General features: G+C 42.4%; 1 protein-coding gene across 1 annotated transcript in view; it reads right to left on the bottom strand.

Annotated features, from left to right (window-relative positions):
• Nucleotides 1–4,106: 4,106 nt before the first annotated feature.
• The window catches only part of VSTM5 (V-set and transmembrane domain containing 5), a 33,778-nt gene continuing 24,272 nt past the window's right edge, over nucleotides 4,107–13,612 (bottom strand). The window contains exons 2-4 of the mRNA XM_017863691.1: nucleotides 6,872–7,198; nucleotides 6,618–6,758; nucleotides 4,107–6,487 (exon numbers count right to left, since the gene is read on the bottom strand). Coding sequence (XP_017719180.1) covers nucleotides 6,444–6,487; nucleotides 6,618–6,758; nucleotides 6,872–7,198 — 512 coding nt within the window. The 3' untranslated portion in view covers nucleotides 4,107–6,443. The remainder of the gene's footprint in view (nucleotides 6,488–6,617; nucleotides 6,759–6,871; nucleotides 7,199–13,612) is intronic.

Below are 13,612 nucleotides of genomic sequence, written 5' to 3'. Positions count from 1 at the left end.
AAAAAAAAAAAAAAAAAAAAGCTTGCCTGGGTCTAACCTACATAGGTAATTTAAGAACATCCACAGAAAGGACAGCTGAAGGCATAGGAGGCAGATTATCTCTTTAGGGCATCCTCAAGATTTTTTGGTCTGTTCTCCCACTTGAATGACCTCATCACTTGAGACACCTAGTGCATGGCTCATGCCCAGTCTTCCACCTGGGATTGCTTTCTCCAATTAAGGCCTTTCCATTAGCTCTCTGCGTTTTCAAAGGGAAAAACTAATGCATTAGTGGATTATCTTTTCCAAGGAACAGGTTTGCACTTCTTGGAAATAGTGCCTAAAGTGTGCCCATTAATATGAGATAGATTTAGGTTTATAAACCTTTTGGTACCACTGAAAGTAATATCATATAGGTGAGGTCTCCTTATAAGTAAGGCTTTCAATTTTTAAAACAGACATCCTGCTTTAACAATTTGTAAGATGACTGTGCAGTAATACACAAATTTAACACAAATGTTAAATGCTAAAGTGCTACGTAAATATAAAGCATTAAGCAAGTGTGCTTCTAAGAGTCAAGCCAATTAGAAAAAATGGTTGAGACACCAGCTGTATTTATTAGGAGAAAGCATTTCAGAATGTCTATGTTTTATGTTTTATATATGGTGAAGATACTGAGTGCTTTTCATCAGATTTCTTTGCTGGAATACCATCAAATCAGAGTGATAACCTGATTATCTCATGTTGATCTGGTATTGTAATTGGCCCTTAAATGCTGGGATTACAGGTATGAGACACCACGCCTGGCCTCCTTAGATATTGCTGATGAATAAAAACAGGGGCAACTAAATTATTTAGTAAGTCCACTTTGTTTAGTTGGAAAAAAAGCCATTCAGAACATGAGGTACCCGAGGGAAAAATATTTTTACAGATGGAACTACCTGGACAAGCACGAGCCTGTAATATCAAAGGAATTTAACTTACCTATGTGTGTGAGATGGAGCAGGAACCCCTTCTTAAAGGCCTGTGGGCACCCTGAGCATGAAAATAAAGGAAAATCTTGAATTCCTTCGAGGGAATTTCCGGGGTAGTCCTGAGATATAAACAAACAACTTGATAAGCAAGAAGGTAATATAGTATCTTAAAACAATTGCCAAGGAAGTTAAGAGTCCAGATGCTTAGTTCCCTATAGAAACTAAAGATAACATCTTAAAATATGACCCTGAGTTGTTTTCAGAATCTCAGATCCCCACCAAGTGGATTTGCTGTCATGTGGACCTCAGATAAGCAAGGACAACTTGGACTGCTGTTCTTTGTTCTGAATTTCTTCCTGAGGGGCCTGGAGGAGGTCAAGCCCGTGAGCTGGAGCTAACATTCTTTTCTGTTGACCCAAATTTTAGACAAAGCTTCTTAGCCAATTGCAAATCAGAAAATCTTTGAATCCACCTATGACCTGTTGGCCCCTGCTTCAAGATATCCCACCTTTTAGATCAAACCAATGTACAGCCTCCATGTATTGATTTATAACTTTGCCTGTAACCTCTGCCTCTCCACCTTTGTGGGTTTTTTGGGGTTTTCTTGTTTTTGTTTTTTGAGACAGGGTCTTGCTCTGTTACCCAAGCTAGAATGCAGTAGTGCAATCAGCTGCTCATTGCATCCTCAACCTCCTGGGTTCAAGTAATCCTCCTGCCTCAGCCTCGCAAGTAGCTGGGGCTACAGGTATGCACCAACACATCTGTCTAATTTTTAAAAATATTTTGTAGGGTCAGGGTCTCACTGTGTTGGCCAGGCTGGTCTCAAACCAGCTCAAGGGATACTCTCACCTTGGCCTCCCAAAGTGCTAGGATTACAGGTGTGAACCATTGTACCTGGCCTTGCCTCCCCACCTTTAAAACCCCTACCTGTAAGCCATTGAGGAGTTGGAGTTCTTGCTCGGTGCCCTACAGTAAATACCTCACTTCTCTTGCTGCAGTCCCAATGTCAGTGCTTGGCTTTGCTGTGCCAGGTGAACAGACCCCAGTTTGGTTTGATAATGTTACTTTATAAAACCAAATCTAACACTCAAACTTTAGATTTATTTTTCATTATCAGTACCCTCTCTCCTACCAATACTCAATCTCCAAAAAATCTTCCACCAATACTCGGTAAAACCCACCGAAATCGTGGAACATTGAATTCCCTAAAAGACCAAGAGATTGACAGGAGATAGAATTGAATGCATTACTTAACAGGCAGAAGCCATCTTGGTTGAAGGAACTAGCCTGATACAATAGTAAGTTTGCCTAAGATGATTTTTGTTTATATCATTTGAAATAAAAGTGATTTTCAGTGAACAAACAATTACAGTGTGTTCAAAAATACCCAGCCGGGCATGGTGGCTCATGCCTGTAATCCCGGCACTTTGGGAGGCTGAGGCAGGCTGATTACCTGAGGTCAGGAGTTCGAGACCAGCCTGACCAACATGGTGAAACCCTGTCTTTACTAAAATACAAAAATTAGCTGGGCATGGTGGTGCACGCCTGTAATCCTAGCTACTTGGGAGGCTGAGGCAGGAGAATTGCTTGAACCTGGGAGGCGGAGGTTGCAGTGAGCTAAGATGGCACCACTGCACTCCAGCCTGAGTGACAAGAGCAAAGCTCTGTAAAAAAAAAAAAAACAATTAATAGTGTACTCATACTATGGACTGCATTGTGTAGGCAAGAAGAATGAAGCTTTGGAATAGGTAGACATGAAATAATGCCCAAGACACATTAAGAAAAGACTGGTGAGTTGTAGGGTAATATATATGATAGAATCCCATTTGACTATAAAGAAAATAGGTTAAATATGTATATTTGGCATATATATACACAGATATGTTCATATATGCATAAACAAGTCTAGAAGGATACACACCAAATTTGACTGTTGTTTCCTCTGGATTGAGGGAAGGAGAGAAATCTTTTACTTTATTTAGTTTTTGTTAATTAACTCTAGCCAAAGATACTTTTACTTTAATATATATAGACTTTAGTGACATTTTAATTTTAAAGAAGGATTTATCATCTCTGTAAGCCAAACCAAAATACCCACTTAATTTTAAAGGGCAGTGGAAATGTTCTCCTCAAGAATTGGTAAAGCTGACAGCCAGGTTGGGTGGATTCAGGGGTGCAGAGAAATGCAAACGCTGGCAACTCACACCATTAATGGGAATTGAATTGGGGATAGATGTGCTAACAGTGATCACAAGGATTTGCTCTGCTTTTAGTAAGCTATGGATGTGTCTGATGCTTCCCTGGAAACTGGGCAGAAGAAACCTATGCTGGATATGTAAAAGCTGATGCCGGTGAGACAGTTTCCACTTCCCCCAGTATCCTCTCCAGTGTTGTCAAGGAGGCAGCATGTGAATCACGTCCCTGGGGATTCACCCTATCATATTTGGCTCCTTTGTCCTGGTTACATCTCCAACATGCTATTCTGCCATCTCTTCTCAATCCCTTGTGACACTTACCCAGTTCTTCTGGATTGTAGGGTTTGCCTCTGCATTCTTGCCTAGGGCAAGATATCCTGATAACCTTCTCTCTCACTGCTTTTGCATCTCACCTTTGTGAGGTATTGCTTCAAATCAGAGTAAGCACAAAGTGCTCTCAGGTATTTACTATCCTACGTGGCCTTCAGAGGACATGAGCTCTCCTTGCATACCCGCAACATCATGAAATGAGAAAGTACAATATATACCTTTTGGGGTTCTAAGATCATAACCTCTGAAAGGACATTGTGTTGACAAAGCATGTGTGTTCTGTAGGGTGTCTTATCCACTGCTGAACAAGTGGTACAATTGTCACTTCCTACTTTTGGCGCATTCCAGAAGCAGGAAGAACGCTATTGAGTTGCAGTTAATATTCTGAAAGCATAAATTTCAAATTGGTCTTCTAGCTACAATTGGGGGAGAATGGTAGTGCTGCTAAGGTGTAGTTTTTCTGAATTGCTAAATAATGTTTACTGTTAGAACCAGTGTAATTAGTTGCATTGTCACTTAAAATATGTGCCAGACCTGGCTGTGACTAAGGGTTTTGTTTATGCTCAGCTTGACAGGACATAGCACCCAGAGCCTCTGATTTTTCGGCAGGAGCAGGCACACACACAAAGGATGAGGGCTTTATTTTCAGGTTTTATTTCATTCATTCTTTAAAACACTTTTTTTTTCACAGTTTGAAACATAATTTATAGCTTAACATTTACACTAGCTAATCTCTGTGATTTTATTTATTTGAAAATAAACAAAACCTCAGGCTTTGGATTTTAAAACTTTCCACAGGAATGTTCAGGATGGCAGAGCTTTAAAAATTCAAAAGTAACCCTTTTTTCAAAGAAATGGAAAGCCAAGGAAAGAAGCTTTTTAAAAAAAAACAAATTGTAACTTCCCACACTACTGATGTGAATAAACTGTCATGAGATTTTGGGGGGCAATTTAATTGACATCTGCCATGGAGGTCTCTCAGTCGGTGTTCTTTTCCAACTCCCCTTTGATTATGAAGATTGCCAACCCTGACTTCGGACAAGCAGAAGAGCAGAGTTCTGAAAGGCAGGTAGTGTGGAAGAGGACATGCTGCCCCCAGCAGCTACCTAACTCCTACTGCTTTCCTGCTGGTGGCCTCTCTGTGTGAAAGACGAGAAAGAAATCAGCAGATTATCCTTGAGCCCCTTGGATACTCCTCACCTCGTTTCTTCACAGCACTGGAAACTGTCCTGGCCCAGGGCCTGGTTCCTTTGCTGCATGGGGAAAGGGCACAGTGTGTGAGTTTACGCGTGTGTCTACAGGAGGCGCCTTGAGGGTATCTTCTACCTGTCAGGTGCTAGAGCTATACATCTGTTGTGTAGACCAACTGCTCTCGCCTTTTGAATCAAGCAGTGCTGTGGGAGTCCTGCTCTGGATACTGACAGTTCCTGTCTGAATATTCTGAGTGATCCCTTCCCAAAACTCTGGATTCAATATTGAGGGAAAGGGTTGTAACTTATCCAAGCAAATCCTTCTCTGCCACATAGGACATAGAGAAGATATGGACATTGGAGACCTGAAATGAAGGAGGAGAGAAAGGAATGTTCTAGCACTTCTTAACCTTTGCATGGGTGACTTTGCAGCTGAGGACTAGGAACACATCATCATCGGGTGGGACTTTTGGTCTGTAGCTATGAATATTGGAGAGATAAGAGAAGGAAGATAAATCCATGCCTCCATTTAGAGCTTGTCAAATGGAAGTTGGGATGGAGAAACAGGTGAACATGGTAACCAACAGCCTGAGGGAATAATGGCCACAGCCAGCTGTGGTCCAGTCCTCAATCTCACCTGGAGCCCCAAGACCTTAGGTGATTTTATCAATTTCTAATACTCAGAATAGCATTTTCCAGTATAGCTTTCCAGATCCTTGAAGCCTCATGCTTTTCATAAGTTGCTCAGAGAACTCTGTGCATACTGTGGGCTTCTCTTGATACCCTGACTGTGAGGTAGGCAAAGGCCAAGCATTCCTCAGCCCAGGTAGGAGAGGGCAAGGGCCTGACTTGAGACGTGAAGCGTTAGTGACTGAGGGGGACAGATCCAAAGCCCGAGATGACTGATTTTCCAGCTGCATCACCCACTGTGCAAGCTCAGCTTTCACACAGGTGGCATCCAGCACTTCAGGAGGCCAGGTGCTGCCCATAACAGAGATGAGCTGTTGTTTTACTTACAATGGCCTAAGTTTGAGCCATGGGAGGGAAAATCCAATTAACATTGGAATGAGGGAGGAAGAGAAAGATAATTTTCTCTCTATTCCTTGTATGCAAAGCTGGCCTCTCAGGAGTCCACTGAGCTCCTCCCCCATAAAACTCCCAGCCACCGGGCCTCACCTCTGAGCAACTCACTGCAGCACAACAGCACAAACCCCCACCCCCAGTCTCTTCACCTCTGCTCTGAGGCAGCAGATTGTCTGAAAGCCTCAGGTTTTCTCACCATAGCTCCCACAATCGTGCTTGCTTGTGGGATACCAGATGGGGGACTGGTAGGCACGGCAGTTGCAGAGCAGACAGGAGCACAGAAAGCATGTTCTAATGCTGGCTGCACACCCATCTGGAAATCCTCTGGCCTCTGATACAGGGACTCTGACAACAGGCCATCCTGCACGCCAGAGCGAGTGTCGTGAGCAAGCAGCCAACACATGCACTCACCCATTGGTTATGGGTCAGCACGGCTGTGATGCTGCAGCCAAGCAAAGCTCCTGGTTCAAAGCCTCAATCATTCTTCTCCTTGAACTTAGCATGAATCCTAAAACTAGCTTTGTCCATCCACAGTCCTCAACTCCATGCAGTCAATGTGGTTAATCTCCTGCTGTCCTGTCAGGAGCAGGCTGCAACAGGACCACACACAATGAGTATAATAGCTGTGCTTGCTCTTTTTGTTGGAGAATGGTTTCCTCTTGAGGTAGGAATGCAGTTAGGCCCAGCCTTGGCTAACACTCAACATCTTCCAGCTCAATCTCCTCAGTTGTGCTTTCTGTAAAGCAAAGACAAGTCAATGAGTTGGAAATCAAGCCACGTAGTGCTTTCTTGGTGAGAACAAGATAACACATGCCACCTCTGGCCTCAGAACCACTCATGGATTATCACAAGGCCCAGGGAGTTACCTTTGAGTTTGTGTCTTCTCTTCCTCTGAAATTTATATGCACACTTATTACAAACCCACATGAGGCTGATTAACACTGCGGCCACAGCAGCGAGAAAAGCAAGGATGACAGCGACAAAGTGCAGGTCTTCATAGAGGATCTCTATGGAGTGAGGGTGAGGGGAGGGGGAAGACAACATTTCTTTTAATGTCGTGAAATCGACCTCCCACACACTCACAGTTCAGAGGGGTGCCCGGGGCCCGGGGATGTGTTACCAGAGACGTGCAGCACAATGGTGCCAAACTGGCTGCTCCCCAGGCGTTCCGTCACAGTGATGACATAGTAGCCGGAATCCCTCACTCCTACACTGAAGAGCTGGATGGAGCCATTGTCGAAGGTGCAGACTCTGTCCTTGTGGCTTTGGGAGATGTTGGCCTGAGTCCCTGGTTTCCACTCCACGATCTTCTGCATTCCCCAGTTGGACGAATATGTCCATTCGATGGTGGGCACTCCGTGACAGGAATACTCAACTGAGAGCAGGATGTCTTCTTTGACGGTGGCATTGATGGTGGCCTGAGGAATGTACAGGGACACACCCTGACCTGCAGGATGATATGCTGGATGTTGGGCACATATATATGGCTTTATACTGAAGTGCACTTATATAATTCATTAATCTATTTCACAAATATTTATTGTGTGCCTATTATATACCAGGAACTGTTCTAGGTTTTGGTGCTTAAGTGTAATGCTAAACAAAACACAAGGCTCCCTGGAGATAGAGAGCTCTACACACAGAGCAACCTTTTTCTATTCTGAAGAAACTGTTTAGAATGCTCCCTTTTATTTCAACCAGAAATCTGACACCTTTGTAGCAAGGTGGACTATAGAGGTTCTCTCCTAGTATATGGGAGCCCTTCTGATGCCCAAGGACTGTTCTCATGACTCTCTGGATCACTCCTTCTCACTCAAGCCCTCAATGTGTGACATAGTTATTCTTTAACACAGAACAAAGTGCAGAGTTTAAGACGACTGGAATAAAGAAGAAAACAGAGGTCAAATTCCAGGCCAGACCTCGGAGGGCAGGAATCATGTTTTCTTTATCCCGTGGTCCCTGAACCCAGTACAATGCCTGACACATGGTGGTTGGTCAGTAAATGTTTGCTGAGTAAATGAATAAGTGAACGACCAAATATTTACAGCAACAAGAAACATGAGCCTTTTCCTAATAGGAATGTCGATGCTTGGGTGGTTTGAAAAATTAGGTACATCTAAAAGCTAACATAGGGAAGAGAACTATATTTAAGACTTTCTGTGCCGGTTACTATGTTATCTACTTTACAATCCTTATCTATTTTATTGTATTTATTTTTTGAGATGGGGTCTTGCTCTTTCGCCTGGGCAGGAGTGCAATGGCTTGATCTCAGCTCACTGCAACCTCTACCTCCTGGGTTCAAGCGATTCTCCTGCCTCAGCCTCCCAAGTAGCTGGGACTACAGGTGCTTGCCATCACACTTGGCTAATTTTTTGTATTTTTAGTAGAGACAGGGTTTCACTATGTTGGCCAGGCTGGTCTCAAACTCCTGACCTCATGATCTGCCTGCCTCAGCCTCCTAAAGTTTTGGGATTACAGGCATGAGCCACTGCACCCAGCCATCTCTTTTATTTTTTACATAGGCACACCAACATGCCCACATAACCAGTAAATGGAAGAGGAGGGATTTCAGCACAGCTTTGATTCCAATCCTGGATCTCTACTTTGTTTTTGTTTTGTTTTGTTTTTGAGACAGTCTTGCTCTGTTGCCCAGGCTGGAGTGCAGAGTCACGATCTCAGCTCACTCAACCTCCACCTCCTGGGTTCAAGTGATTCTTTTTTTTTTTTTTGAGACGGAGTCTCGCTCTGTCGCCTAGGCTGGAGTGCAGTGGCCCGATCTCAGCTCACTGTAAGCTCCGCCTCCTGGGTTCACGCCATTCTCCTGCCTCAGCCTCCATAGCTGGGACTACAGGCACCTGCCACCTCGCCTGGCTAATTTTTTGTATTTTTAGTAGAGATGGGGTTTCACTGTGTTAGCCAGGATGGTCTCGATCTCCTGACCTCATGATCCGCCCGCCTCGGCCTCACAAAGTGCTGGGATTACAGGTGTGAGCTACTGCGCCCAGCCAAGTGATTCTTATGTCTCAGCTACCTGAGTAGCTGGGATTACAGGCGTGTGCCACCACGCCAAGCTAAATTTTTTTTGCATTAATATTTTTAGTAGAAATGGGGTTTTGTCATGTTGGCCAGACTGGCCTCAAGTGATCTGCCTTCTCGGCCTCCCAAAATGTTGCGATTACAGGCGTGAGCCACCATGCCCAGCCCATATCTCTACTTTGTGACTATCTATCTATCAATCATGTATCTATGTTTCCTGATTTCTCTGACCTCAAATATGAGCAGTTGCAGTAGTGATTACTGCTGTAAGATTTAGAGAACTATATTTAGAACTAGTGACAAATCTATATTATAACCTCTGTGCATTCAGTGTACATTCTGTCAACCACATTGGTCAAGGTTACCAAGAGGTTAATATCCTGGGAGACTACCAGCCCTTTTCACACCCTCATGGAACTTCACTTTGAGCATTTCGGTTACTCTGGCCCAGGAAACTGCAAAACTAAAAAATAAATAAAAATAACAACTCCAGTTTTCTCAGATGCTGGTACAACTGGACACTGGCTGATTGGTTCTTGCTGGTTTTTATATTTATCTGGACCAGAGAAACCTCTTGCCTTTTTTTTTTTTTTTTTTTTTTTTTTTTGGTAGCGATGAGGTCTTTCTGTGTTGCTAGGCACTGGACTTGGACTCCTGGCCTCAACCTCCCAGAGTGTTGAGATTACAAGTGTGAGCCACTGTGTCCAGCCTAGAAAAGCTTCTTTAAATTTTTTTTCAAATTTAATTGACAAATAAAGATTGTATACATTCAAGGTATACACCCTGATGATATATCTCTATGTTGTGTAATGATGATCACAAATTAATATATCCATCACCACTCGTGCTGAACATTCAGTCCCCAGAATTTGTTCATCTTATAACTCAAAGTTTAGACCTTTTGATCTACATCTCCCTCTTCCCCACTGGCCCCAGCCTCTGGCAACAATTCTACTGTATTTCTATGAGTTCAATTTTTTTAGATTCCACATATAAATGAGATCATACAGTATTTGTCTTCCTGTGTCTGGCTTATTTCATTTAGCAACTTAGCATAATGTCTTTCAGGTTCATCCATGTTGTCACAAATGCCATGGTTTTCTTCTTCATATGGCTGAATAATATTCATATATATCTTTATTTATGTATTCATCTGTCAATGGACACTTAGGTAGTTTCCATGTCTTAGCTATTGTGAATATGGTGCAGTGAATAAGAGCATGCAGATATCTCTTTGTTACACTGATTTCAGTTGTTTTTGATATATACCCAGTAGGATTGGTGGATTGTATGGCACTTTTCTTTTCTTTTTTGAGACAGGCTCTCACTCTGTTGCCCAGGCTGGAGTGCAGTGGCGCAATCTCGGCTCACTGCAACCTCCACCTCCCAGGTTCAAGCGATTCTCCTGCCTCAGCCTCCTGAGTAGCTGGGATAACAGGCGCCCGCCACTTCACCCAGCTAATTTTTGTCTTTTTAGTAGAGATGGGGTTTCACCATGTTGGTCAGGCTGACCTCGAACTCCTGGCATCAGGTGATCCACCCGCCTTGGTCTCCCAAAGTGCTGAGATTACAGGCATGAGCCACCATGCCTGGCTGGTACTTCTATTTTTAATTTTTTTGAGGAATCTCCATACTTTTTTCATAATAGTCATATCAATTTACATTCCCACCAACATCGTGCAAGGGTTCCCTTTCTCCATATCTTGACCAACATTTGTCATCTTGTCTTTTTGACAATAACCAGCCTAACAGGAGTGAGGTGATACCTCATTATGGTTTTGATTTGCACTTCCCTGATTAGTTCAGCACCAATTTATGTACCTGTTGGCCATTTGTATGTTTCCTTTGGAGAAATGACTATTCAGGTCCTTGTGCCCATTTTTAAATCATTTGTTTCTTTTTTGTTGTTGTTTGGTTTTTGCTATTGAGTTGTATGTGTTCCATTTATATTTTAGATATTAACCCCTTTCCAGGTTTGCAATTATTTTTCTGAATTCTATAGATTTCCTTTCCATTTTGTTGATTGTTTCCTTTGCTGTACAGAAGGTTTTTAGTTTGATGTTGTCCCACTTACTCATTTTGGTTTTGTTGCTTGTGTTTTGGGTGTCATCCAAAAAGTTATTGCCAAGATCAGTGTCAAGAAGTTTTTCCCTATTTTCCCTTCTAGGAGTTTTGTGGTTTCATATCTTACACTTAAGTGTTTAATCCATTTCAAGTTAATTTTTGTGAATGATGTAAGATAAGGGTTCAATTTCACTCTTTTACATGTGAATATTCAGTTTTGCCAGTACCCTTTAAGAAGAGACTCCTTTCTTCATTGTGTATTCTTGGCACTTTAGTCAAATATTAGTTGACCATATATAAATGCCTTTGTTTCTGGGCTATTTTGTTTCACTGATCTGTGTGCCTGTTTTTATGCCAGTGCCGTACCATTTCAATTTACTATTGCTTTGCAATTTGCTTTGAAATCAGGAGGCCTGATGCCTTCCGCTTTGTTCTTCTTTCTCAAGACTGCTTTGGCTATTCAGGATCTTTTGTGCTTCTATATGAATTTGATTTGTTTTGTTTTGTTTTGTTTTTGAGACAGGGTCTCCCTCTGCCACCTAGGCTGGAGTGCAGTGGTGCAATCATGGCTCCCTTGTAGCCTCGACCTCCCTGGGGTTAAGATGATCGTCCCACTTCAGCCTCCCAAGTAGCTGGGAATATAGGTGTGTGCCATCACATCCAGGTAACTTTTGTATTTTTTGTAGACACAGGTTTTCACCATGTTGTGCAGGCTCTTCTCAAACTCCTGGGCTCAAGCGATCCACCTGCTTGAGCCTCCCAAAATGCTAGGATTACAGGCATGAGCCACTGCATCTGGCCTGCTTTTTTGATTTCTGTGAAGAATGCCATTGAAATTTTGATATGATTGCATTGACTCTGCAGATCGTGTTGGGTAATATGGACATTTTAACAATATTAATTCTTCCCATCCATGAACATAGGGTATCTTTCCATTTATTTGTGTCTTCAGTTTCCTTCGTCACTGTCTTATAGTTTTCAGCATATAGACTTCTCGCCTTCTTTGTTAAATTTATTCCTAAATATGTTATTATTTTTGATTTTATTGTAAATGGGACAGTTTTTTTTTCTTTTCTTTTTTCTTTTTATTGTTGTTGTTGTTGAGATACGGTCTCACTTTGTCACTCAGGCTGGAGTACAGTGGTGCAATCTTGGCTCACTGCAGCCTTGACTACCCGGTCAAGGTCCGAAATAAATGAAATAGAGACTAGAAAAATAATAGAAAAGATGTACAAAACTAAGAGTTGACTAAAAAAAAAAGAAAAAGAAAAAGAAATAAGGGCCAGGCTCAGTGACTCATGTCTATAATCCCAGTGCTTCGAGAGGCAGTGTGGGAGAGGATCATCTGAGGCCAGGAGTTCAAGACCAGCCTGGGTATAATTTATTGAAACCCTATATCTACAGAAAGCAAAAAATTAGCCAAGTGTGGTGGTGCACACCTGTAGTTCTAGCTACTTGGAAGGCTGAAGCAGGTGGATCACCTGAGCCCAGGAGTTCCAGGCTGCAGTGAGCTATGATCATGCCATTGCACTCCAGCCTGGGCAACAGAGCCAGATCCTGTCTCTAAAAAAAAAAAAAAAAAAAATTCAGAAATAAATAAAATTGACAAACCTTTAGTTTTCTGACCTGATCTTTATTATTTCTTTTCTTCTGCTCTTCTTTTTCTATTAACTTTCTAATACTTCCTTGAAGTGTAAAGTTAGGTTATTTGACATTTTTTTTTTTTTAAGACGGAGTCTCACTCTGTTGCCCAGGCTGGAATGCAGTGGCACGATCTCAGCTCACTGCAGGCTCCTTCTCCCGGGTTCATGCCATTCTCCTGCCTTGGCTTCCCAAGCAGCTGGGACTACAGGCGCCTGCCACAACGCCCAGCTAATTTTTTTGTATTTTTAGTAGAGACGGAGTTTCACCATGTTAGCCAGGATGGTCTCAATCTCCTGACCTCGTGATCCACCTGCCTCAGCCTCCCAAAGTGCTGGTATTACAGGTGTGAGCCACTGTGCCTGGCCCGACATCTTTTTTCTTAATATAAGCATTTATAGTTATAAACTTTCCCCTTAAAACTGCTTTTGCTGCGCCCTATAAATTATGGTATGCTCTATTTCCATTTTTGTTTCAAGATTTTTTTCATTTTTTTCTTTGACACATTGGTTATTTAGGAGTGTGTTGTTTAATTTCTACATATGTGAGAATTTTCCAATTTTACTCCTACTATTGATTTCTAGTTTCATATTACCATGGTCAGGAAAGACACTTGATATAATTTAAATCTTGAATTTGTTGAGACTTGAGAAAAACCTCCTCTTAATTAGACAGACTAAGCAGGCATTTAACTAGGTGTTAGGAAAAAAGTGGCTTCTCCTTCCGTCAAAGATTATCACATATAATTAGGAATAAATAATCTATAACAGGCCGGGTGCGGTGGCTCATGCCTGTAATCCCAGCACTTTGGGAGGCCAAGGCGGGCAGATCACCTGAGGTCGGGATTTCGAGACCAGCCTGACCAATATGGAGAAACCCCATCTCTACTAAAAACACAAAATTAGCTGGGCGTGGTGGCACATGCCTGCAATCCCAGCTACTTGGGAGGCTGAGGCAGCAGAATCACTTGAACCCAGGAGACGGAGGTTGCTGTGAGCCGAGATCACACCACTTGCACTCCAGCCTGGCAAAACTCCATCTCAAAATAATAATAATAATAATAATAATAATAATAATAATAATAATAAATCTATAACAAAGATGAAAATTAACATTCATG

This window comes from Rhinopithecus bieti, unplaced genomic scaffold (genome assembly GCF_001698545.2).
Source record: "Rhinopithecus bieti isolate Rb0 unplaced genomic scaffold, ASM169854v2 scaffold_71999, whole genome shotgun sequence".
Classification (NCBI taxonomy): Eukaryota; Metazoa; Chordata; class Mammalia; order Primates; family Cercopithecidae; genus Rhinopithecus; species Rhinopithecus bieti.
This window is presented reverse-complemented; position numbering and strand designations above follow the sequence as displayed.